The sequence below is a fragment of the Rhea pennata genome, chromosome 9 (assembly GCF_028389875.1).
Source record: "Rhea pennata isolate bPtePen1 chromosome 9, bPtePen1.pri, whole genome shotgun sequence".
NCBI lineage: Eukaryota > Metazoa > Chordata > Aves > Rheiformes > Rheidae > Rhea > Rhea pennata.
Genome location: NC_084671.1, coordinates 15,109,357 through 15,132,407, shown reverse-complemented (window position 1 = coordinate 15,132,407; position 23,051 = coordinate 15,109,357). Strand labels below are relative to the sequence as shown.

The 23,051-nt window shown below is 50.1% G+C and overlaps 1 protein-coding gene across 4 annotated transcripts; it reads left to right on the top strand.

The window, feature by feature from the left end:
* The first annotated feature begins 505 nt into the window (after positions 1-505).
* Positions 506-22,686, top strand: LOC134144214 (very long-chain specific acyl-CoA dehydrogenase, mitochondrial-like). 4 transcript variants are annotated; one of them, XM_062582984.1, is made up of 20 exons: positions 506-762; positions 1,819-1,965; positions 6,548-6,611; positions 7,021-7,093; positions 7,457-7,521; positions 8,177-8,311; positions 8,833-8,977; positions 9,509-9,638; positions 9,933-10,055; positions 11,547-11,745; positions 13,411-13,515; positions 14,327-14,413; positions 15,004-15,066; positions 15,222-15,323; positions 16,252-16,349; positions 17,005-17,077; positions 18,659-18,731; positions 19,344-19,416; positions 19,909-19,984; positions 21,817-22,686. In XM_062582984.1, exons 3-20 carry the CDS (start codon positions 6,573-6,575, stop codon positions 21,952-21,954), a joined length of 1,797 nt encoding a protein of 598 aa, XP_062438968.1. In that variant the 5' UTR covers positions 506-762; positions 1,819-1,965; positions 6,548-6,572; the 3' UTR covers positions 21,955-22,686. The 4 variants fall into 4 exon arrangements, with proteins under 4 accessions (XP_062438968.1, XP_062438967.1, XP_062438969.1 ...); XM_062582983.1 differs by lacking the exons at positions 506-762; positions 1,819-1,965 and adding exons at positions 5,233-5,259; positions 5,350-5,463; XM_062582985.1 differs by lacking the exons at positions 506-762; positions 1,819-1,965; positions 13,411-13,515; positions 14,327-14,413 and adding exons at positions 5,233-5,259; positions 5,350-5,463.
* The last annotated feature ends 365 nt before the right edge of the window (positions 22,687-23,051 follow it).

The window sequence follows — 23,051 nt, the reverse complement described above, 5'->3', positions numbered from 1 at the left end:
GCCCCTTTGATAAGTGCTCAGGTGAGCTGTTAGTGTCAGGTCTGATTTCTGTCTGGATGGGTAGCTCTGGGACGATGTTCAGAGGTAAAAGGTGCAGACTTGTGCTAGAAGAGCAAGTATCAAATGTTTCTGTACAGTATAGGTGGTCACAGACTCTGGGCAGCAAAGGAAAGTCAAGATGACTGAGCGGGTCCATTCCCATCTTGAACTTTCAGCAGCTGTTCAGTATTCTGTGAAAACTGGGTTTTGGTCTTGTTGTGGGGCTGCAGGTGAGAGGTGTGGGAGAGCCCTATGCAAGGGCCGATAAGCTTTTTCTCTTATTCCATTTGTACTTTGATCTCTCAATAACTTGGTTACTTCATTTTTTCTTTCTTTCTTTTCTTTTTTTTTTTTTTTTTTTTTTTTTTTTTTTTTTTTTTTGTAAAAATAATTGGTTACTTTCCTGTTAGGAGACTAAATTCCAAATAGTAAACCCCAGTATCCAGAGGATTCCAGTGGGTAATTTCCATCTCCTGCTGTTTCAGCTGAACATTCAGCTTCTGTAATGCTGTGGCATTTAACCGTAAAAAGAAAAAAGCAATGTTTATGCCAAGAATTGCATTCTTCAGAGCATTCCACTCCTACGTCTTTTGACCTTATTAGATGCTCATTAATTTGTGCGACCAAAATGCCTGTGCACAGAGGAGACCGATCTGACTTCTGCCAGTGGATGATGAGTGTCTTCCCATCACTCGCACCTTCAGTAATCTTCATGTTTCCATGGTGGGTTATGTTAGGTACAGCTGTCTGTATTGAATTTGGCCCTGATGTCAGGGAAGACTCTGCAGCAGGACTGTGATCAGTCCAGAAGTTAACTGAGCTGAAGGAGCTTGAATCTGCTTGGTTGTGCTACAACTACACCTAGGCTTGGAACAGACCTGCTGGGGTTGCTTCACTAGCTGGTAGTGTCAGTGCAGTTTTGAAATCTGATCCCTGAGGCAGATTTGCCCTTGTTTCACACTATAAAGTAGCATTAATGCAGGCATTGAGGGCAGACCATGTCTTGCTGATAAGTAAGAGCGAGAAGAAAACTCAATTTTATTTGAGAGTGACCTTCAAAGTTGGGGGATGGTGGGGAGATGGAAGGAAACTAAGCCACATCCCAAGGCAGTCCACCAAAGTGCCTTTGCTCACTCTCACTGTGGCATCCTGGGAGGAGGTGGGATGTCAGAGGCATCTCTGGCTTTACTTTGAAGGAACAACTGCAGAGGCCACAGGAATGTCCTACCTTTTTCTGCGTGTTCCTCCAATGCCTTGGCAGACAGCCTGGTACAGCTGCTTCGTGCATCCTTTAGCCTTTGTAAAGTGACTGTTTTCCCTTTCAGGTCAGGAAGAATCTGTATGGTGGCACTAGGAAATGGTTCTCTATGTGCAGAGTTTGCTGTGGTTCAACTTAACACAGCAAGGGGCCACCCAAGCGAGCACTGTGAGTCTGCCTGGGTCCTGCAAATAGCTTCAGGTTCTCTCTGTCCTGACATGTCCCAGTATGTGTCCCTACTTCATAGCACCTGTAGTTCTTGGTTTAGCCTCAACCTGAAAACACCACAGAAAGCAAAGGAAGGATGAACTTAGAAGGAAATATATTTATTGCAGGTGAAGGGAATAAAGATCATCTCTAAAAGCTAAGAGAATCTAGAAGTTTTTCTAAGTGGCAAGAGCTGCAGAGGAAGTGGTTAACATCAGGCAGGTGATATATGTAGACAAAGGAAGAAAGATGTTGCCATGGAGATCCCTCATTGATAATCTTAGATGTATTTATCTGTACATTAAACTACACAGAAAATGAAGATGTGTGCTTCCCCCTCCGGGCCTTGAAAGACTTTACCACTGTCACTGCCGTGAATGGCTGAAATTCTAGATGAAATGAAGATGAAATCATAGAAAAAATCCTGATGAAGCTGAGGAGCTTAAGCAGTTGCAGAACTGGTCAGTAAGCATACTATATCGAATATGAACTGTGTAATATTTTTGGGAACTACTGCTATATAGTCTGCTTACAGGGAAGAATCACCATTTGGAGAAAGGTTTGCAGGAAACAGAATGCAGTTTATCTTAGCTAATGTTGCATGTTGCCAGTCAGAATATTTCCATATGTTTCCAAGTGATGGCCCTGTGTGTGCTGACTGGTTACTGAGTGCTGGCCAAAAAAAAGGGGGGGGGGAGGAGCAGCAAATCAGTTGGTCTCCTCTGCATAGAGGGCCTAAACTAGCTGATAATCCTTTTTCTGGCCAAGTGACTGACTCAGTAGACAGTGCCAACACACCCTAGCCTGTTGCTTTGACACCAGGAGTGGAGAAGTTAGGTGCTAGTCTAAGATTTGAGAACATGAGTTCAAGCTTCTGCTGTCCAAAGATTTTGTTCAGCTTCCTGGGAAGCACTTACTGCATGTCTAGCCTTGATCTGGTACTTGAGGTACTGTGTTGCTGCAAGACATGCTATTGGGAAAGGAGGCCAGTGATAGCAGTAGCTTCATATACAGTGGTGGTTGCAAGAAACAGCATGGGAAGACCACAGAAGATCATGTGAGGCAACTCTTCTCAGCCCCAAGTCAGCATTGGTCTTACATCTGCTGTCTCAGTGGTGTTTTTCTCGCTTCTGAAGATCTCTGGGGACTCCAGCACCTCTCAGACCAGCTGCCCCCGCCCCCCACCTCTGCCAGGGCTCGCTGTCATCATGTCTCTTGCACCTTGTCCACAGCAGGGAATACAGACAGGAGCCTGTTCTTTCACTTTATAGCTGCTTTTTACATAGCTGAAGACCATTCTCAGTCTTGACTGAAGAGCACCACTTCTCAGTCTTTCCACTTCAGTTATGTTTTTGAGTGCTCAAGCTTGGTGCTGTGCAGGCTGTACAAAGCACTCTGCTGCTGCCTTGCTGATCCCAGCCAAGGCAGAAGTGCAGCTAAGCTCTGCCTGGCCTCCTGTATGTGTAACCTGGCACATGGTGGGAATGCAACATTCGATTTGAAAGACTGACTGGGTTAGACAAAGGTGTTAATGTGATCTGACGGTGCCCAGCACTGAACAGTGAAACATGGGTTAGGATTTCACAATGATGTGCATGTGCCGTCCTACCTGCTTATCCTGCTAGCTGGGATTGTTGGTTTAAAAGAGGAGAAAAAGGAAAAAAAGTGCTGCTGCTCCTACCATACACCAATTCATTTAGGTGTTGCACTTTGAGAAGATATCAGAGTTCTATCAATGCTATCAACTGGGAAAAAAAAGTGTTAATTGTTAAACATATCAAGTGAAGACTAGAAAGGTGTACTAAAAATCTTCATGAGAGGCACAGGAGGCCAAAAACACTGCTGAGTCTCTGCTTTGTACAGAGGGATGCTGGCCCAGCAGCTCTGCCAAAAGAAAGGGGAGAGTATGGGAGCAGAGCACTTTCGTGAGCTCGCCGCTTCTGCAGGGAACTCTGCCAGGAGACCGATCGTCCCAGGTGGGCTTACCAGCTCTGTGATGCAGCTCTGCAATGGTGCCATCCAGTGTACCCTGAAACGTGAGTTTCATTTAACATTTTAGAAGCTTCAAGACCTAGGAAATACAGGATGATTTTATCTCTCTAGCTTGGAGGCACCTCCCTGAACACCATGATTTTTGTGTAAATAGCAGCACAACCTGTCTTTCTAGCTACTGTTTTGCAACAACAGAGCTGAGAACTGTACTAGAAACAAGCCCAAACCAATGCCAGGAAGTTTCTCAGCTAGCAGCCTGAGCACTCTGGGGATTAAAGAGACCTGCAAACAGTGTAAGAATTTGTAACAGAGCTAGCTCCACCCCCAGAGTTTGGCCTCAAGCCAGATACAGTTGATTTGTTCTCAGCAGTGCTGGAAGAGCCACAGGGATGCTACTGATAGAGAGCCATGTTGTGTTCTTCCTCAGCCACTTGTTCTGGGGTAAGAGCTGTGTCTTTATCTAAAAACAGTCATGTGAAATAATAGTTTAGCCATGTGGGAGACATATCAGGAGGCACAGAGCTGCTGTGCAAGCTTGTACACAAATCTCCTTCATGCTCTTATTGGTGTGCATGTCTTAATAACGAACTAGCTCCACAAATCATTATTCAGGATGTAGCAATGGACATATGCTGATTTGTTAGCACATTGCGTGCTGCAGGGATTCATACAGCGGTACTGGCTGAAAGTATCAGCTCTTTGGGGCATCAAGGGGCATAGAACTGCTTCTGAGAGTTGGGGCAGCCAAAACAGCCTCAGTTCCCCTTTGGGCCAGGAACCTCCCACCAGCTCCTCATGCTATTGCAAATTAATGGCTGCTGCCCCTCTGTAATCTGTTACTGCACACTTGAATGGGACTCAGGCACTCCACACTGGTCTGTCTCTCTTTTTTTTTTTTTTTTTTTTTTTTTTTAGGAAGGAAGCAGCATCTTTTTTAGGAAGTGAAACACATTTTTGGAGTGCTAACCCACTCTGGCACTGCATGAAGTGCAGTAAAAATGTGTCCCTCTGAAGTTTTGGGTTCTTCAGTTTCAATGAGAAATCTGGAGTTCGACCGTCTCTATGCTCAGTGTTCACTTTGTGTTTGGTGTTGTCCTGCCCAGCACCTCCCTTGTCCTGGTTATGCCTTGCAGAGTGGCTTCTTGGTCTCCCCTTCCACAAGCACTGTCAGACCTGCAGAGCAGGTATGAACAGTGCCGCAGGGGAGACTGTCTGTCCACGCCTACAACTGCAAGAGCAAGCCAAATAATGCAGTAAGCAGCCTGCGTACCTTATTGCTTGCTCTGGTCTAACAGAGCGCTGCTTATGGGACGTTTGTATTGTGTGAGCTTGTCTTCTGTTGAAAGTGACCGCAGGAGGGGGATTTGCCATCAGCAAATGGCATCAGTTGTGCATGAAAGCCTGTTAACTGAGTATCTTGAATATGAATTTCTTGAAACTGTTTGGTCTGGGCTGCTGCCAGTTACCAGGTTCCGAGCAGGCTGGACTGGGTGTCCCTTGCAGCTGCTTCCTTGTTCAGCTTCTGCTTTTTTTTCTCCCTTACCAGTATGTCTGGCTTGCACCCTGCTCGCCTCAGCCACTGCGGCAGAGCTGGCAATAATGCGGCCTGTGGCATCACAGTGCCGCCGGCGGCACCGCGAGGTTCCAGCACCCACTGCCAGCCTGCGCTGCAGGCACCTCCGCTGCCCTCCTGGTGTGAGTGGCTGCTTGGACGCCCCAGGTGCTCTGTGCGTTGGGCTGGACAAAGGAGGGCTTGTTTGGATGTACGTGCGTTCTGGAGAGAACAGAATGGTTTCGTTGTAGGTGCTCCATGCCTGTTTTCTTACCTTCATTGTTTTTCTCTCCCCACCAAGGATGTGAGCTGAGCATCGTCTTTGAGGCGAAATGCTTCACCTGATCAGATCTAGACTGCAGCTTGGCTGCAGAAGGCAGTTCTGGGCACAGTACCTGGCCAAGCCAGCGTTCAGGTACTGTTACCACGTGTGATAGAGCGACCATGTAGCAATTCACTTCCCTCAGGGGGGTTTGCCCCACAGTGCTTAATGCATGCAGCAGTGGGTCTTTGCCTGCTCTGTTTCCTCTGGATTTGCAGTATTGCTTTTTTCTGTCCTTAATAGAGAAGCTGTTTGTGTTTTGATCCAACAGATGTGGTCAGGGAAGTATTTTTCTGGTCTCTTTTCTGATAATGCAGATCATTATCAGATGATTTGTCATGCAGGAACCCCTGCCACCGGGCAGGCACCAGCCCCAAGGAATCAACATGGAGAAAGAATCCGAAATTTTCATGCTTTTTGTGCCTGCCTGTTCCAAGCCAGCCTGGCACAAGATTATCCGCTCCTCAAGCATGTCATATCAGGGGCTTTGGCTGCTTGTATGGGAGCTCTTTCTTGAGCAAGACCTGGCAGATGAGATTTCACCAAATGCCTAGCAGTTTACTGGTCCTCATCAGCCCCAGCAAACAGTGAGAGCACATCTAGTCACCTGCAACTCAGAAATAGTCTGGCAGATTTTCTTTTGCAGGAACAGTTTTCTTGACACCTCAATATATTTAGCAATTCTCTGGTATAACACCTATTTTACAAGCTAAAACGAGGGAGGGGGCAGGACATCTTAATGGAAGTTACTCGCAGCTTTATTATTTGTAGCAATGAAGTATTTTAATGTGGTTGCCAAAGTCCCTACTGCAACAAAAAAGATATCTTTAGTGACCGGTCTGACGTTAATTAACAATATCTCTATTGGCACAGACAGGGCTCTTGAATGGCTATTAAATTTTCAACTTTTCTATGTATTTTTACAGTAAAATACTACTTGATGAAAGTGCCTGGGGACCTGGTTTTGTGCAAGCTCTCCCAGACACGTAGATGAGAAACGCCACGGAGCAGGGTGCTGTCAGTGCTCCCAGGGAGCCTTTGGCATGCCTGCAGGGTGTGGGGTGCCTGGCCGGGCGCAGGCATGCGCCCTCCAGGCCGACACAGATAGCCCTGGAGACTGATGCAGCTCCTGGGGAAGGATCATTGCACAAATCACTGTGGCTCGCTCTCTCTGCAGGCTGCCGTCACTGCCGTGCTGTGTAATGCACCAAAGAGCAGGATATTCCAGTGATGTGGAGATGGTAAGTCAGGGGTGGGCATTTGTCTGGTGGAGAGGAGTCCACCTCTCCCTCTGGGGCCTTGTCCAGAAGGCTCCAGGGTGTCCTTGACGCTGCACATGCTGGAAGCAGAGCGTCAATCAGAGCAGCTGACGGGTGATTCTGGGAACAGGAGGGGACACCTGGGGACACACAGAACCTTTCCATGGGGACAGGAGACAACAGCATCCTTGCCATGTACTCTGCCTCGCCACGTGCTGTTGGGACCCGAGGCAGGGAGCCAGGGCTCTGCAGCTGCTCCCTAGCAGGGCTCCCTGTGCAGTCACATGCCTCTAGGTCTCCTGCTTTGCACTGCTGTCTCCTGACTTCAGTCATCCCCTCTGTAAGGGCAGGGTTTTGCCACTGCCTTGTCACTACCTGTTTTCTCTTTTAGGAATCCACTTCCTTTGTCAGAAATATTTTCAATGGGCAGCTCATACCTGACAATGTTTTCCCTTTCCCCTCAGGTGAGTTATATTCATGCATTTGGAGCTGGTACCATTTGCCCTCAAGTGTCACTGACTCAAGCAGTTATGTAGTGGGCAGGGTGCAGGACTGACATTCGGATGTGGGTGCACGGCTGGGCTGCCGGGTCCATACACTGATGATCAGAACAGCTGTCCCCTAGGAAAAGGATGAGATGATGCAAACAGCTATTGGCAGGGGCTCCGTAAGGCAACCGCCAAGGCATAAGGCACTTGCCCACTGCTCTCGCTATGCCGCTGACTCACCGTCAAGCACATCGGTATTCTCCTCACTTGGCAAAGTCAAGTGCTGGACAAAGTAGTGAGGCTAAGGGATATCTTTCTAATGAGGCCATTCTCCTTCAGCTCTCACAGAGGAGGAAACACAGTCCCTGCGAGCCTTGCTAGATCCCTTCACTCGCTTCTTTGAGGTCAGTGGTATCCTCCATCTCTGCAGGCATGTGAAGATATCCTGACACTTGGACACACCTGTGTATGTGTCCATATCTGTGCAGTCATGTGTGTGCATGCACGCACAGGCGTGCAAATATGCATGCATGCATGTATATAAGCATATGCACACATATGCTTATATACATGAGCATGTGTACTCACATATGCACGTGCTTGCACATACTCTTACACGCACACATTCCCATATAATTTTACATGTGTGTGCACACACATATAAGGGCTTCCTTACTGTTGCTATTTTACTAAGTGTCTCTGATAACCATAGCATTTGTTTTAGCCTGTCCCAATGGTCTGAGCCAGATTGTGGAGTCCTTGAGTCCTTGTGGCCTGTGAGTGAGCAGAAGGTAGTAGTGGAGGGCTTTGCATAAGTTGTCTTCTGAGCCACAAGGGAATGCAAGGAGAAGGGAGGAACTGGGAAGGGAGGACGTGGTCACCCTGCGACACTCAGGCTTGCCCCTGCAGCCCCTCATTGTGTGGGACTGGCTGCAGTATCTTGGCACTACTGCTGGCAGTGCCTCCCTTCCTCCTAGAACTGGAGATCCTCCCCTAACGTGTCCTTTCTGAGGAATGAGGGGTATCAGCCTCTCACTCATCCTGTCTGGTTACTTGAAGGAGGTTAACAATCCTGCTGCAAATGAGAAGCTGGAATCTATTGAGGAGGCTACCTTGGCAGGGCTGAAAGACCTAGGAGCCTTTGGACTGCAGGTGCCAGAGGAGCTGGGAGGCACTGGACTGAAGAACAGCCAGGTAAAGAGCCTGCTGGCTTGGGCCCTGTGCAGTAGGGTCTGCATTTTGGGGGTAGATGGGACAGCAGGCCAATTCCAGGTCTGCAATGGCAGCAATGGAGTCCAGATCTGCAGCTTAGGGTTGGGGGCACCTTTCACCTGACTAGACAGTGCTGGGTGAACTCTCCTCACCTTTGTTCTCTCTTCTCCTGGCCTGCAGCCCTTGGTGCACTGATAGACAGGGTGTGAGGACAGTCAGGAGCATGGTAATGGTGTGTGATGGAGGCCTCTATGTGGTGACACTGCACCATCACGCTGCTGCTGCCACCCTGTACTGTGTGCTTGTCTGCAGGGAACCTCCAACCTCCTGACCCACCCAAGCCCATGCTTTCCTGCCATCTCTGCTGTCCCTGCAGCGCTGTGCTGCACCCTGCCAGGCCTCCTGCTGTGTGGAGATGGACAGGTGCCACTATCGGAGCATACAGCCGTGCCGCACAACCCCTCCCTGACCAGGCTAACAGCTGCCTCCATTTCTCCCTGCAGTACGCTCGCATAGTGGAGGTAGTGGGACTGCATGATCTTGGTGTGGGCATCATCCTCGGAGCACATCAGTCCATTGGCTTTAAGGGCATCCTGCTCTTTGGGACCCCGAGCCAGAAGGAGAAGTACCTGCCCAAGCTCGCCTCCGGTAGGGCGCTCAGTGGGCACAGTCATTTGCTGCTGGGGGCTGCCAGACAGACGGCTTGCTGCAAACAAGCTGGGCTTGCAGCAAAAAAGCTGCACTTGCATCTCCTGGTGGTGGGGATGTGCTGTGACCATGCCTAGCACCATCAGGGGAGCCGTCAGCCTAGGTGCTGTAGGTGACACTGGCTTGCACCACGGGCTGCCCTGCTACCCTGGCTGAGGTGGCCCAGTGTTTGCTGGAGATTGGTGTGGACATGGGGGGACTTGCCTTCGGGGCCTGTTCTGAATCGGGCCTTGAGTCAGGCTGTTGGGCTGTGCGGACAAGCAGGCATGCGGAGAAACGTCTGCCGAAGGACTTGTGGTGCTGTGCTGGCCAGGCGCTGCGCTGTCCCTGTCACGTGCGCTCAGTCATTCTCGAGTGCCTGCTATGCTGTCCGCAGCCCAGCCCAAAGGCAGGGTGCGTGGGGCGCACTGTGCTCTGCCACAGCTGGGTACCCCGCAGCCTGCACCCAGCTGGCTGCCCTCTCTTTTGTAGGGGAGACCACAGCTGCCTTCTGCCTGACGGAGCCCTCCAGCGGCTCAGACGCAGCCTCCATCCGGACGGTGGCCGACCTCAGCCCCTGTGGCAAGTTCTACACCCTCAATGGAGAGAAGATCTGGATCAGGTGAGGCCTGGGACAGGATTTCTCAGGCACACCCCAGTCCTCAACTAACTCTTAACCCAGTCTAGGCCAGACAGCTTCTGTTTCTCTGGTAGCCTAGTTTGATAGGCTGTAGTCAACTGTACACAGGCTAGTTGTTTTTGTTGCTGTTTTCCATTATAAAACAAAATTTGCATGATGTACAAGCAGGCCACAGAATCACAAAATCAGAGGAAAAGAGAGAAAAGAACCAATACAATGATACATAGGCTACTCAGAGGAAGTGTTCACTGCTTTGCTGTCCACTTTGTGTTGCAGTAATGGAGGGATAGCTGAGATCTTCACTGTGTTTGCCAAGACACCAATAAAGGTAGAAACTGGTGAAATAAAAGAAAGAATTTCTGCTTTCATCGTAGAGCGAGCATTTGGGGGAGTAACCAGGTAAGAGCTGGTCTATTTTAATGGCATGACATAAAGACCTCCATCAAGGACTGAGATCCAGCAGTTCTGATCCTGTCACTGACACTGGTTTGCTAAATGTCCTGAACAAATCACTCTGCCTGTGCTAAGCTCCCTTACCAACCAATCCATCTGTGTCACTATCCTGTCCATGCTAGAAAGAACTTTTTTAAAAAAAGGAAAATAGTAAGCATCACTATGCAATGCTGTTTGACTGTTTTGTTCTTGTAAATGTCAGAATACCCATTAGCTCTTTGTGTTTCTGTAGGCTGATTTTTTTTTTTTTTTTTTTTTTGGTAGAACAGAAAATGGTGTCTATCTCTAGTCTTCCCTGTGAAAGCTGCTAAAAGTGGCTTTATAAAGTTCTCTGAACTTTTACAGCCTTGGGGAAGAAGATACCAGCATTGAGGGCAGACATTAACACTGTTGTGCTGTTTTTACTTTGGCTGCACTAAAGTTAACCATCACTCAACGAGCACATGCCAAGTCACCTTGAACTGTGGCTTGTAGGAGGCTCTATGTAATCTTTTACTGCGTATCTTTAGGGCCTTCCTGACAGAGTGATCGTGCTTTCACGAGGTGCTGGTGGTACATGTCACCTTAGGAGGTCAAGTGCTGTATAAGAAGTTATTTTTCTGGTGAGACTTTAACCAGAGTTACTATGACAATCAGTCAGCAGACTGCCAGCACCTCGTGTCCTTGCATTTCCTACCTGATTTCCAGCTGCTCAGAGGTGCTTAGCCATTCTGTGCTCAGCAGAGCACATTCGTTTTCTACTCCTAATGACATGTAACCCCCAGCCCTTGCAGGCTGCAGCTGTTTGCTCCAAGAAGCATGACTAACAAGAGAGGGAATAGGCATAGGGAATGCAGGATGCTAAGGCTGTGCACCTCCATCACTTACTGCAGGGAGGAACGTGGCAGTCCCAGTGTCTCATTGGAGACATCCGGTGGGTGTTTGGAGTAAGGCTATACTGCTACTCTGTCTATTGAAAGCCGTGCAGTAACTCTCCTACTTGCACTTCTGCGTACCCCTAGCAGCTGTGCGCTCAGCCTGGCAGGCATCCAGGCCCTGCACATGGGATCTGCAGGGAGCAGAGCCCTTTCATTCCTCCTGGCCTCAAGGAGGACAAGAAGCCACCTCCCACGCTGCCACTGCAGGCCTGTCTGTGGGCAATGGCTGGTGCAGCTTTACTGGGAGGTGAAAGAGATTCTTGTCCCGCCAGCCCTACAGTTCCACGTCTGAATGTGTCTTGAGGCAGCCTCCAAGGCCAGCTGATGCAATCATTGCTGTGCAGCTGCAAATGTCTGTGTCCCATTCCCTCTCATCCATACTAGGCACCCCGGTATACCTGTACAAATGCCAAAATTGTTCATGCAAAACAGCATGCAAAAAATGCACATGTTCAAGGAAAACTGCCAAACTGAAACCAGCTAAGGGCTTTTGCTCTGTGTTCTTCCTTTTTTTTGTTAGTGGCCCTCCAGAGAAGAAGATGGGGATCAAATGCTCCAATACAACTGAGGTTCACTTTGATAACGTGAAAGTGCCTGCAGAAAATCTGCTAGGGGGACTCGGGAAAGGCTTCAAGGTGGCAATGAACATACTGAATAATGGCCGTTTTGGGATGGCGTCTGCCCTGGCTGGGACCATGCGAGGAGTGATCGTCAAAGCCGTAAGTTACTCTTACTTAGAGATTAGGTAGTGCAATGGCTGTGGTAGAAGGTGGCTTAGAGGAGATGTGCGACTGTGTCATTAGGTGGGGGCAGTGGTCTGTCAGTCCCATCCACGGACTCCAGGACTGAGTTTTCTCGAGGTCAGCACTGGTGTGGAGATGGTGCTGGCAGGTGCTTTTACTTGCATTGAGGTTTACTGCCAACTCTGTGTGCACACAGGAAGCGCTTCTCCATCCTCTTCTCCCTGCCACACTCTCAGCCTCTACACTATGTCTCAGACTTAAGCCATTTCTACACCTATTTTCTTGCTGCACGTCTTTATTGACAAGTGAGGTACTAAGACTGTGTCTGTGCCCTATAATGCCAATCTTGACCTGGTTTTCGCTTCTTTGACCCTTTTCCACACCCATATCTGAGCTGCCTGGTTCCTTCAGGCTTTGGGGACAGCTGTACCAGGCTACCACTACTTACCTGCAAGTGAGTAGGAGCAGGAAACCAGCTTGTGATGTTGCAGGAGGCAGGTACGGCACCTTAGCACATCCCGGGTCCTGCTCCTGTTCTATCTGGCTCTCCCTGCCTGCAGGCAATTTCAAGGGCCAAGAGCTGGTTTCCAGCTCTGTCTGCACATGGGCACTTACAGACTCCGAGTCAGTCCCAGGCTCCCATCCTGGGGAAGTTTCCATGACTGTTGGAACTGGAAGTTCTTGTGCATCCATCTGGCTTGGGAAGCTTTTGCTCTGTTCCAGGGGTAGAAAATATTGTGCATGAATAATTATGACTGGGCATGCAAGGCTTGACAGTCACAAATGTGTTTTCAGAAACATTCAAGGTAATTTAATAAAGCATCTGTTGTCTCACCCCAAGTCTCTTTACCCTGAAATACATGCCTGGATAGTATCTCTAGAGAGTGAAGTGTAGATAAAAGCACCTTTAATACAGTCTAAACTAGTATTTCCTGAAATCTCCTAACTTATTTGATTCAAACTCATATGAATGGTATCTCTGTGCCATCTCAGAGTGCAGCTAGGTATTGAAACAAAGTTAGAACATTGACCACTGAATTTGTTGTTTATTTTCTATGTAAAGTAAACCCGTGTGTAGAAAACACTTAGGTCTGTGTTTTAGTGTGAGGCACATGTGCTCAGACTCAGCGGCTTCAGTGCAGCTATTCATGGGCAAAGCCAAACACATATGCCTGTGTATTTGTGATCTGCAGCCTGTGTTGAGTGGTGTGACTTGGTCCTTCAGAACAGAGATTCTTAAAATTCCCTCTCATGTATGGTGTGAGATTAGGGAGTTCAGGGAAGGGGGGTGGAATTCACGGGCTGGCCTAGTGGAAAAGTGTGTCAGGACATTTCCCTACCTCAGTTTAATTTACTGTCTTGGGTCCTTGCACCTTTGGTGACTTGAACCAGAAGAGAGAACCCTAAGAGCTCTGGCAGAAATCAGAAAAACAAGCAAGGGGGAACTCACAAGCTCCAGGAGGGAAAGGCCAGGTTGCCTCCAAGCCCTGTTAGTGTGGACAGCACAGCATTGGTTCAGATGGAAATACACATTCAGATCAGGCAGCTGTGTCTCCTGATAAAATTCCTCTTTCAGTGAGCCCTGCATCTCCTCCCTCTTCCTTTCTCTCACTGCGGTAACCTACTGTTCTGTAACACTAGGCAGACCATGCTGCTAACCGCACACAGTTTGGAGACAAGATAAGCAACTACGGGGCTATTCAGGAGAAAATTGCCCGGATGGCCATGCTGCACTATGTCACAGAGGTGAGAAATTCTTCAGCCTCCTCTGGATTAGCAGAGGCCAACACTGCTCAGCTGTGCACAGTGGTGCCTTCCCCAGCGAGGGCAAACCTTGATGTGGGAAACTGAGTCATCCTGGAAGTAGTCTGAGATCAGAGTAAACATCCTTATCTGACCTAAATGCAACAAGCTCCTCTCCCCAAATCAAGCATCCCTGCACATGTGGTTTTCACCTGGGAGCCTGAGAAAGCAAGCAATCCCTAGAAGCATAAATTAACTGAAATTCTGATGAGTGATGGCACATGATCAGACCATGCAGGGACAAGAGTGGATAAAAGCTTGTAGCCTGGCATGCTCAGGCTCCTTTTACCTGCTGCCACAGTGCTTAAGCAAGTGTCATTATCTCCTGCACCTCATCAAGGCTGGCCCAGTTTGGTGTGTGGATAGGAGACCTTCAGGCTGTGTCTCCTAATCACAAGGAAGTGCTGGGTCTTCTGAGCTTGGCTGTGACCATCTACACTAAAGGAAGGTGAGGACTGTGTGCCAAAGTGTCTGCTGCCCAGTGTGGAGCAAGAACTGCCACCCAGGCCAGGGCAGGATGAAAAAGCTCCAGAGTTATCAGGGCTGGTGGGTGCTCCCTTGGAGGGCCATGCTGCCTGCTACATGCCTGGAAGTGCTGGAGATAGGAGCAGGTTCTCTCTGGGCCAGGCTGCAGGGGCTGAATGGAGGCAGTAATGCTGCAGGAGTCTGATGGGCTGTGACACTGGGTGGAGAAGGTGAGGGGTGGAGAGATGTCCTTGTCACAGGCATGACCTGACCAGCAGCTCCTCTGCAGTCAATGGCCTATGTGCTGAGCGCCAACATGGACATGAAGGTGACTGATTACAAGCTGGAAGCTGCTATCAGCAAGATTTTTGCTTCGGTAAGTGCTTTTAATGACAGCATATCACATCTCCACTGATGGAGCCTGAGCACTGCCTTCTGCTGCAGCCTGTCATGGCGGAGCCAAGCTCCAGGGCCTTGCAGTGGCCTGCTTCCCCCTGGGGTGGGTCATGACATGGGCTCAGTATCTCTGCATGCCTGCTCTCTCTGAGGGTGTGAGGTCTACGGGGTCCCACTGGCCTGAGCCTTGGCTGGAGCTGTTACTCTGAAGGCGAAGGGCAGCTCCCTCCTTGACCAGGTGGTTTACTGCTCCTAGTTTGCTGCCTCTCCATGGAGCTCCTGGGATGTCCTGCAGCCCTGAGCTCCAGCCCTGCTTCTCTTTGTGCTGACCATGGCCCAGTTCGGGTGAAAATGCAGGCCAAAGGCTTTCTCTGGCTGTCCCAGGAGAACTGCTTGGTGCTAGTAACATAATAGTACTCCAGTATTGCCTGACACATTTGCCAGGTGGTACTACGCGTGGACAGAGATGTAAAGAGGGAGCAAAAGCAGAGCTGTTGTGGTGAAGGCTTCCAGTGGCTGCATCCAAGTGGGATATGTTCCCATGTTGCTTTGTGATGTTTTTACATCTAGGAAGCAGCCTGGCATGTCACAGATGAGGCCATCCAGGTCCTCGGAGGAATGGGATACATGCAGGTAAAGGAGCATGGGCTGCCAACCAGGGGAGGGGAGACTGAAGGGCACTGCATGAAGCTCTGTGGTCAGTAGTGCCTAGTGCTTTGTGTCCCTGCCTTGCCGTGACTGGGGCAGCCAGCAGATCCTGCTTTGCTGGAACACCTCCCTTTTTGCAGGAAGCAGGCATTGAGAAGATCCTGAGGGACCTGAGGGTTTTCCGCATCTTTGAGGGCACCAACGACATCCTCCGGCTGTTTGTGGCACTGACAGGTGTTCAGGTAAAGACCCAGAAATGACCTCGGGGGGGGGGGGGGGGGGGAGGGAGTTTCCCTCCCAGAAGACTGTAGGTGCTCCAGCCGCAGTGGGGAGGGTTTTCCTGGGAGGGGTAAGTGCTCTAGGTCTCGCTGTGGCTGGCACTGGCACAGTGGCCAGGAGTCCATGGGTGCCTGAGCCAGCCTGGCAGGAAGGGCTGCGGGACCCGCCTGCACTGAGCAGCTGTCACAGCTCAAGGACGCACCCCAGAGCTGGCAGAAAGCAGTGTCCTGCTGGAGTCTGTGTTACAACATAGCTACACTTGTGCCCGTGAAAGCAGAGAAGTGTTAATGTGAATACGCTGAGCTCACACAAGGGAGGCCAGCCTCCTGGATACCACATCTGGACAGCAGCACACGGTGCAACACGCAGACCTGGTTTGATGGGCAGGTTTGAACGCCAACTCTGACATCTACTGCCCTATCTCTTTCAATGTCTTCTGAATCCCAGATCATCAATATAAAAGCAAAAAATTTTGCATGGGCTTTTGTGAATATAAATTGTTCTGCTTGTACATGGACAATGACCTAATCTCTAAGAGATGGTCTCTCCTTTTTTAATGTGATAGATTCTGTTTTCTTTTTCAGCAAGTCAAGCTATTGTTACCAGCACATTTTAAAAACATATCATGGGAATATATAGGCTGTATGTAGGTCATAGCAAATGTGATTTAAGAGTGTAACTGCATTAATGCACTCCTGCACTAAGGTTCTGACACTTGTTTAAGTTGCAGAAAATAGGTTTTAAATGGTCTTACTGGGGCATCCATTTGACAGACCTAGTAATGCCATGAACTGATCATAGCGCCTCCTCCAGGAGAGCAGAGTCCCTGTGCAGAAGGAACTGTCCAATACGCTAAATGACATTCTTTAAAGTATTTGAAATATGTTTCAGTACGCTGGAGGCTGCTTAAAAAAACTGCAGAAAAGCATCATGAGCCCACTAGGGAATGTGCACGCTATCCTCAGAGAAGTTGGATGGAGAACAAAGCGGTAAGCTCTGGGGATGCCTGTGGGCCCTGCTGTCCCGGTGAGCCTGGCTTAGCTGGGGCACTGAAATACCTGCGGGAAGGCGTGAGAAGTGTCCTGGAGAGCAGAGCTGGAGCACACCAAGGTGCAGCACCAGAGGGAGCTGCTCTGCCAGAGATGCTGCCTCTGGAGGCACTTCCATTGGGGTTAACATTCACAGACACACGGCCTTCGGTAGTCTGCAAGAGCATGGAATTAGAGAGCATAGGATCCGCTCCTGTGTCTGTTGGAGAAGTCCAACCCTGCCTCCTCCTGCTACATGCTTTGTCACTGTTGTCAGCGAGAGCAAGATCAGGCTGCATGCATGCCGTGCTTGGCACCTAGTGCGCGTTGTGTGATAACGGGGCAGCAAAATGATAAAAAGTTTGACCTTTCTAGCATTAGGCTGACCTTGGTGTGGGACACTCTGGGACATACTGAGGAGCCAAGATTAAGTTCACTGTTTTAATGCCAGTTTTTATGGTGAGCATGTGCACAGGGCTGACATGCTCCAGGGCCAATGTTTTGTTGCTGATTCAGATGTGGCTCTACAGTGTAGTTTTGTCTGCGGAGACTTGTTCTGCTCTCTGTTTTGCACCTCTTTGTTTTTCTTTTTTCTATTTCTTTTTTCTACTTTCAGAAAAGTAGGGATCTATTCTGGCTTCTCTCTCCAGGGACTTGTTCATTCAGACCTCGACAGCAGTGCAGCCCAGGTAGGAGAGCCTTCCTCAGAGCCAGGCTAGAACAGCTGTTGTTCCTGTGCTGCAGGGCTCATACCTTAAATAATAACAATAACTCTTTTAGTTTTACAGTTTCTTAAATCTTTCTTTAGTTTCTTATGTTTTGGATATATATTCAGATAATTTCCAGGTTGTAGGGCTACTCACTAATTGTATATATATATATATATGTGAAACATAACATCTTTTGTGCGTTTGCCTTGGAATGAGGCCCCATATCCCACAGGCCATTTCAAGCTTCCAGGATTTGTTTATTTCCTTAGGTGTCATAACTGTAATTTTACACCATTTTGCATGAACAGGTCTCAAAGCATTTTCTGCCACTCCTAGAAACAGAGGAAAATCCCCCCCTTCCCTCCCTTTCTCTGGCTTTTCTCCTACAAGTTCATTTTTGTTGTTTTCCTCTCTCCTCCAAAGGAAATGGGGCTTTTGGTAGGTCATACAACTTGTAAGCAGAAACAAGCTACTTGTGCTGCTGTGCCCGAGACCCTCAGCGCTGCCAGGCCTGAGTGACCCAGCCTTTGGGCCTGCTGCCTTTCAGGTCCCGGTGTTGGACCCGCAGAGTCAGGGGCACCTTTCCCCAGGACCTGGGCTGATGGTCCTAACACAGAGATGAATTGTCAAAGACTGTTTGCCATGAGCAGCTTTTCCTGATACAGAAGATACTTTCATACACACCTTCTGTTCAGCTCACTTTAAACTTGAACCTCAAAACTTGAGTGCTGCTCCCCTCTGAAACCAGGAGCTCTTTGCCCCATAAGTGCCCGAGGGGAAGACAGCACAATCTATGGTAGCTGTGCATCTTGTCTCCCCCGAGAACACAATATTCAGGTAACCAAATACTGGCAATAATGAGTGAATACATTACACTTTGGGCAAATTTACTGAAAAAGTTCCCTGAACTAGCTGAAGTGATTTGGAAAGCTGCCAAGTGTAACCACCACAGAAATCTTTCCTGCATGTCGGAGGGGGTTGCTGAATGTGCAGGGTGGATTTACCTGCAGTTTGTCAGAGCTAGTGTCAGTGCCCCAATCTGGCAGAATCATAGAATCAGGTTGTAAAGGACCTCTGGAGATCATCTAGTCCAACCCCCGTGCTCAGCAGGGTCACCTAGAGCATGTTAGACAATAGTTGTCCTGAGATGAAAACATCCTCACGGGGACAGGCAGGGAGCCCTGGGCAGGTGAGTCCCAGGGAGCTGGTCATGTGCTGCAGCTGGTGGTGTCGCACAAGCAAAAGGTGCACCCAGAGCACTGGCCTTCCTGCAGTGCCTCGGGGCCAGAGGGGAGGAGAGTTTGGGCAGTTTTGAGGCTGTCCTAGGTGTAATGTTGAGGCCTGGACCTGATCTCATCACTGGATTGAGATCAAGACTCCCTCCAGCTGCCTTTCAACCCCTTAGAAGGTGCAGAGCTGCTGGTGCCTGGGGTCTAGCCCATCATCAGCTGCTGGATATCCTTCCCTGAGGCCAGTGCACAGCCTACTTGCCTCGGCTGCTGCCCTGTCGCAGCTTTCTTCCACAGAAAGCTCTGTGTTACCTCTCTCTTTACTTTAAAGCTGACGAAGGCTGTTGACCTGCTGGGAGAAGCTGTAGAGAGCCTCCTGCTGAAGTTTGGCACCAGGCTGACAGGTGGGTGCTTCTCTGCAGCTGTTGAAATCCCACCTCTGCTCTGCCATCAGGCTGTGAGCTGTGGGCCCTGCAGCTGGGTGCCGTGTCAGAACGGGGTGAGCTCCACAAGTGGCAACATTCCTGAGACCTTGTGTTGCTACCTCTCATCCTACTTCCCCTCTTTCCCCGCTGTTTTTCCCTTGCTGCTTTCATAGCTTGCCTTGTGTTCCTCCACTGGCCTGGCTCTGAATGCTGACCCTCAGGGATGCAGATATGACTCTTGGAGGCCAGTATTAGCTTTGTGCTGTTTTGGCATCGTAGGACGCTGCACCCTGTGCTGGCCTGGAGCCTGCAAGGCTCAGCAGGGCAGGCACCGGTGGGAACCGCTTCTCTGTGTGCCTGTGTAGCACCCAGCATGGCTGAGCCCAGGTCTGATGTCTCTGTGCCCTGCTGGCACTGCAGCGGCATCCTCAGCCTTTGCAGTGGCAGGCACAGGGAGTGACAGCAGACCCTGCTCCCAGGAGTGCTTGGCACCTTCTTACCCCACAGCAGCTGTGGCCATGCACCTACTCTGCAGTGACTGCCAGAGCAGCCAGCACATCTGCCCCAGCTCATCACAGTCTCTGTTCCCAGATAAGCAGTTCCACCTGAAGCGTGTGGCCGATGCTGCGATAGACATGTACGCCATGGCTGTGGTGCTCTCCAGGTGCGCAAGGGAGGTGGAGGGGGGAGATGCTATTCTGAGAGGGGAAGGAACTCCCTGCCAGGCAGCTGCCTTGATGGTCTTCTGGCAAGGAGAGCTTTTAGGACCTTCTGCCACTGAAGGCTTCTCCGGGGGGGGGGGGGGGGGGCAGCCTGAGGTAATGTGCAGCAGGGAGCAGGGCAGCAGCACTGGGGTCAGGATGCTGGAGAGACAGCATTTCCTTTGGAAGCCAGATCCTACCTAGGCCCAGCCAGCTAAAGCTCCTCTTTTACCGAGGTCCCAGCAGCTGACTTTAGGCTGGCTTGGGGTGTGTGATGGGAGAATCTCACTTCTGCGCTAAGTGATGGTTATAGATGCATATAGATCTTCAGGGGTAGAGTGGCTCTGCCCTGTCCCAGCCCTCAGCTGACTGGATTTTATCTTCAGCTCCAGCTTTTTCTATCAAGGGAGTTTTCTTTGCTGGTAGCACTCACTGCAGTTACATCCTCTTCCTAGGGCCAGCCGAGCCTTATCTCTGAAACGGGCGTCTGCAGAACATGAGAAACTCCTGTGCCGGACGTGGTGTCACGAGGTGGGCATGGAGCGGAGCAGCTTGAGTTGCTCCATTTGCTATGGCTTCTTGATGGCTTTGTCACTAGGCAGCTGACCCATGCCTGTGCTGCCTGATCCTAGAGGGACCTGTGCCTGTGTTTGGCCCATGGGATTCAGGCACCTTTACATGCACTGCATATGTCGTGTACCCAGCACTCCTTCACCACACATGTGTACCGTGTGACCTTAATCCAGTGCTGTTTATACCATATCTACCATGTGCTCAGTGCTGCCTCAACCCACACACACCCTGTATGGTCCCTGTACCCACTCCTACCTCTCCTACAACCCCCTAGGATATGCTGGGTAGCCAGTGCTGCCTTACCCCATATATGCTTTGCCCCTCAGTGCCACCTCACCATTTGTCCAGGCTGCCTCAGCCCATACACACTTCATATGTGCTTTGTAGATGGTACTGCCTTGTTCCTCCATACCCCTGCACCACTTCACGCTCCGTGTGCTGTGCATGTAGCCTGTACTCTTGCCTTGCAGCTGCCTCCTCATCCAGAAATATGTAGGAGGCTTCATTCTTGCGCAAAGTGTTCACAGCATGTCTCATGCCCCCCCCTTTCCCCAGTTCTCCCCTGGCTCTTCTCCTTCCTGTGTTTCCACTTCTGCTCCAGCTTCCTGCCCTTTGATGTGCCTCCACTCCTTTGCTCTAGGGTACGAACGGCTTAGCAGATGGAGATTTTTCCCCACCCCGTAATTAGGAGGATTATATGGTTATGCCTTTCCCTGAACCCTTGCTCTGGTGTGTATTAAAGGTGGGCTGCTCACAAGCACAGTCCTAGTGCCAGCTAATGACATGCAGGATGGACCTTGAGGAGAGCCCTGGTCTATGCTGGAGCTGAGCTAGGATGACAGGCAGGAGACTCTTGGCAGTGCTGGGGAAGAGATGGCTGGTGAATGTGTCCTGACCTCATGGCCCTGAGTAGGGACTCAGCTGTAGGTGTCTGAGTCTTCTCCGCTCTAATCTGTGAACAGCAGATACCTCGGTACTTCTTGTTGTGGTCAGACAGAGCCCTAAAATGTGCCCCTGGAGAGGGTGTAACCAGCCCTCACTTGGAAACAGGTCCCAGCAGCCCAGTAGCGAGCTTGGCTGTCAGCTCTGGTCGTTTGTGCTTCAACGCGTGCAGTGCCTTAGCGCTTGTGCAGTTCCCTTAACACCCCCCACCCCTGCTCCAGGCAGGCCCTGGGATGGCCTTTTGGGTAACTCCTTCCCCAGGGTGCTGGGCCCTGCAGCAGCCATCCTTTGCAGCCATATTAGGGGGCAGGTTTAGTTCAGTTGGTTAGAGTGTGGTGCTGCTAATGCCAAGGTTGCTGGTTCAATCCCTGTGTGGGCTATGCTGAAGGTTGGACTAGATGATCTCCAGAGGTCCCTTCCTACCTTACCATTCTATGACTGTATGATAAGGCTGCCTGAGCACAGCTTGGACTGTGCAGCCCTGGGATGATGTAGACCAGTTGGGATCCCTCAGGCCCCTCTGTGGAAGCAGCTCTGCCCGCTGGGGCAGGCCCTCCAGGTGGTGCTGGCAGTAGGATGGGAACAGTGTGTTAATGAGCAATGTCTGGGGTGAGGGCTGGGGGATCGTGCTGGCAGCAGCCAAGTGGAGTGAGTGGCCACTGACACAGGGGCTGGGGCTCTCTGCACAGCTGCTGCAGCCACAGTCTGTGATTTTTGGTGCCAGCACTGAAGGCTGAACGCTGCATCTTTCCCTGGGTCCTGTGAAGTTTCCTCAGCTGACTACATGAGGACGAGGTGATCAGTGGTTCCATAACTAATTGGTAATGGTATGTCTTTGTCCAATGCAGGCATATGAGCGAGTGAAGGCAAATTTGAGAGCAGTGAAGTCGTCTACGTGGAATCAGTCTTGCAGCAACATGAAGCTCATATCGCATGCGGTGGTGCAGAACAAGGGGGTCTACACGACACACCCACTTGGCTTCTGAAGGGATCCTGCCTTGGGTTAGAGCGAACCACTGCGACTCCTGCTAGGACATAATAAATTGCTGTTAATTTACTTCCACTGGTATTGGTACTAGTTATGAGGGAGCTGACAGCTACAGCAAAGCCCACCCCACAGGCTTGCTGGATGGCTATGTGTGTGGGGATCTCACCTCTGCAGTGGATGGTATGATGCCATTTGTACAGTTCAGGTCAGGACATGCATCAACAGTTCTGATTTCTAACCCGTTTATATTGCAAGAGGTTCAGATGAATGTGGGACTTCACAGAGGTTCTGCAGCTTCCTTTGATGTTAATGTGAGCAGCCAGTCTAAAGCCGGGATCTTAGAGCTTGATGGATGCACACATAGTGGCAACCAAACTGCTGAGGGAGCCATGTGCTGGGGAGAGCCTCTGCGTGCTGCCCAGCTGGGTGCTGGGGCTGCCAGGGGGATGGAGGACCATGGCGCGTGAGGAAGCTGGGCTTCCTCAGGCTCCTCGCCCCTGGCTACCGTTGCTGTGTGGGTTTGATGATGCAGCATCATCCCCGGGACCCAGTGAGTGCTCTGTAAGAGGGGCAGACGTGGAGCTGCTTGTGGCTCTTGAAGTTGTTTGTACAGTCAGAGGCTCAGAGCATGTTTGTGCATGTACGAGTAAGCCATGGGGAGCAGTGTAAAAAAGGCATAGAAAGGGTGAAAGCCTGAACAGAGATTAGATTAAAAGAAAATGTAATTAAATGCACAGAGCATCCTGTCTGTTACTCAACTCTCCTTGCATAACTCATGGGACCGGCTGCTTTCACAGATGACTGCACTGCTGTCAAATTCATTTGCTGGGCACCTGTTGGAAGAACTGTCAGGTCAGCTCAGATTTAATTGCATCTTTCACTTGTAATGAGATTTTAAAATCTAGAAGGAAAAGTGTCAAAAGTTCTTGCAGCTCCTAAGACAAGCCCGCGATACCTCCTGCTATTTAATCCCCACCGTGTACCCCAGCTACCTGTAACGTGGATCAATCGGTGGTTTGAGGCACATGTTGAAGAAGCACCATGCAGATATTGCTGGCCATCATTGTAACTACTCCAAAGGTCCCCTAAAAGGCA

What these genes read in the sequence shown, in the direction of transcription:
- LOC134144214 (XM_062582983.1), top strand. Translation starts at nt 5,381, where the DNA reads ATGCTTCACCTGATCAGATCTAGACTGCAGCTTGGCTGCAGAAGGCAG. An exon ending in GCATTTGGGGGAGTAACCAG is followed by an intron (nt 10,056 to 11,546) that starts GTAAGAGCTGGT and finishes TTTTTTTGTTAG; the next exon opens with TGGCCCTCCAGAGAAGAAGA. An exon ending in GTTTGGCACCAGGCTGACAG is followed by an intron (nt 18,732 to 19,343) that starts GTGGGTGCTTCT and finishes CTCTGTTCCCAG; the next exon opens with ATAAGCAGTTCCACCTGAAG.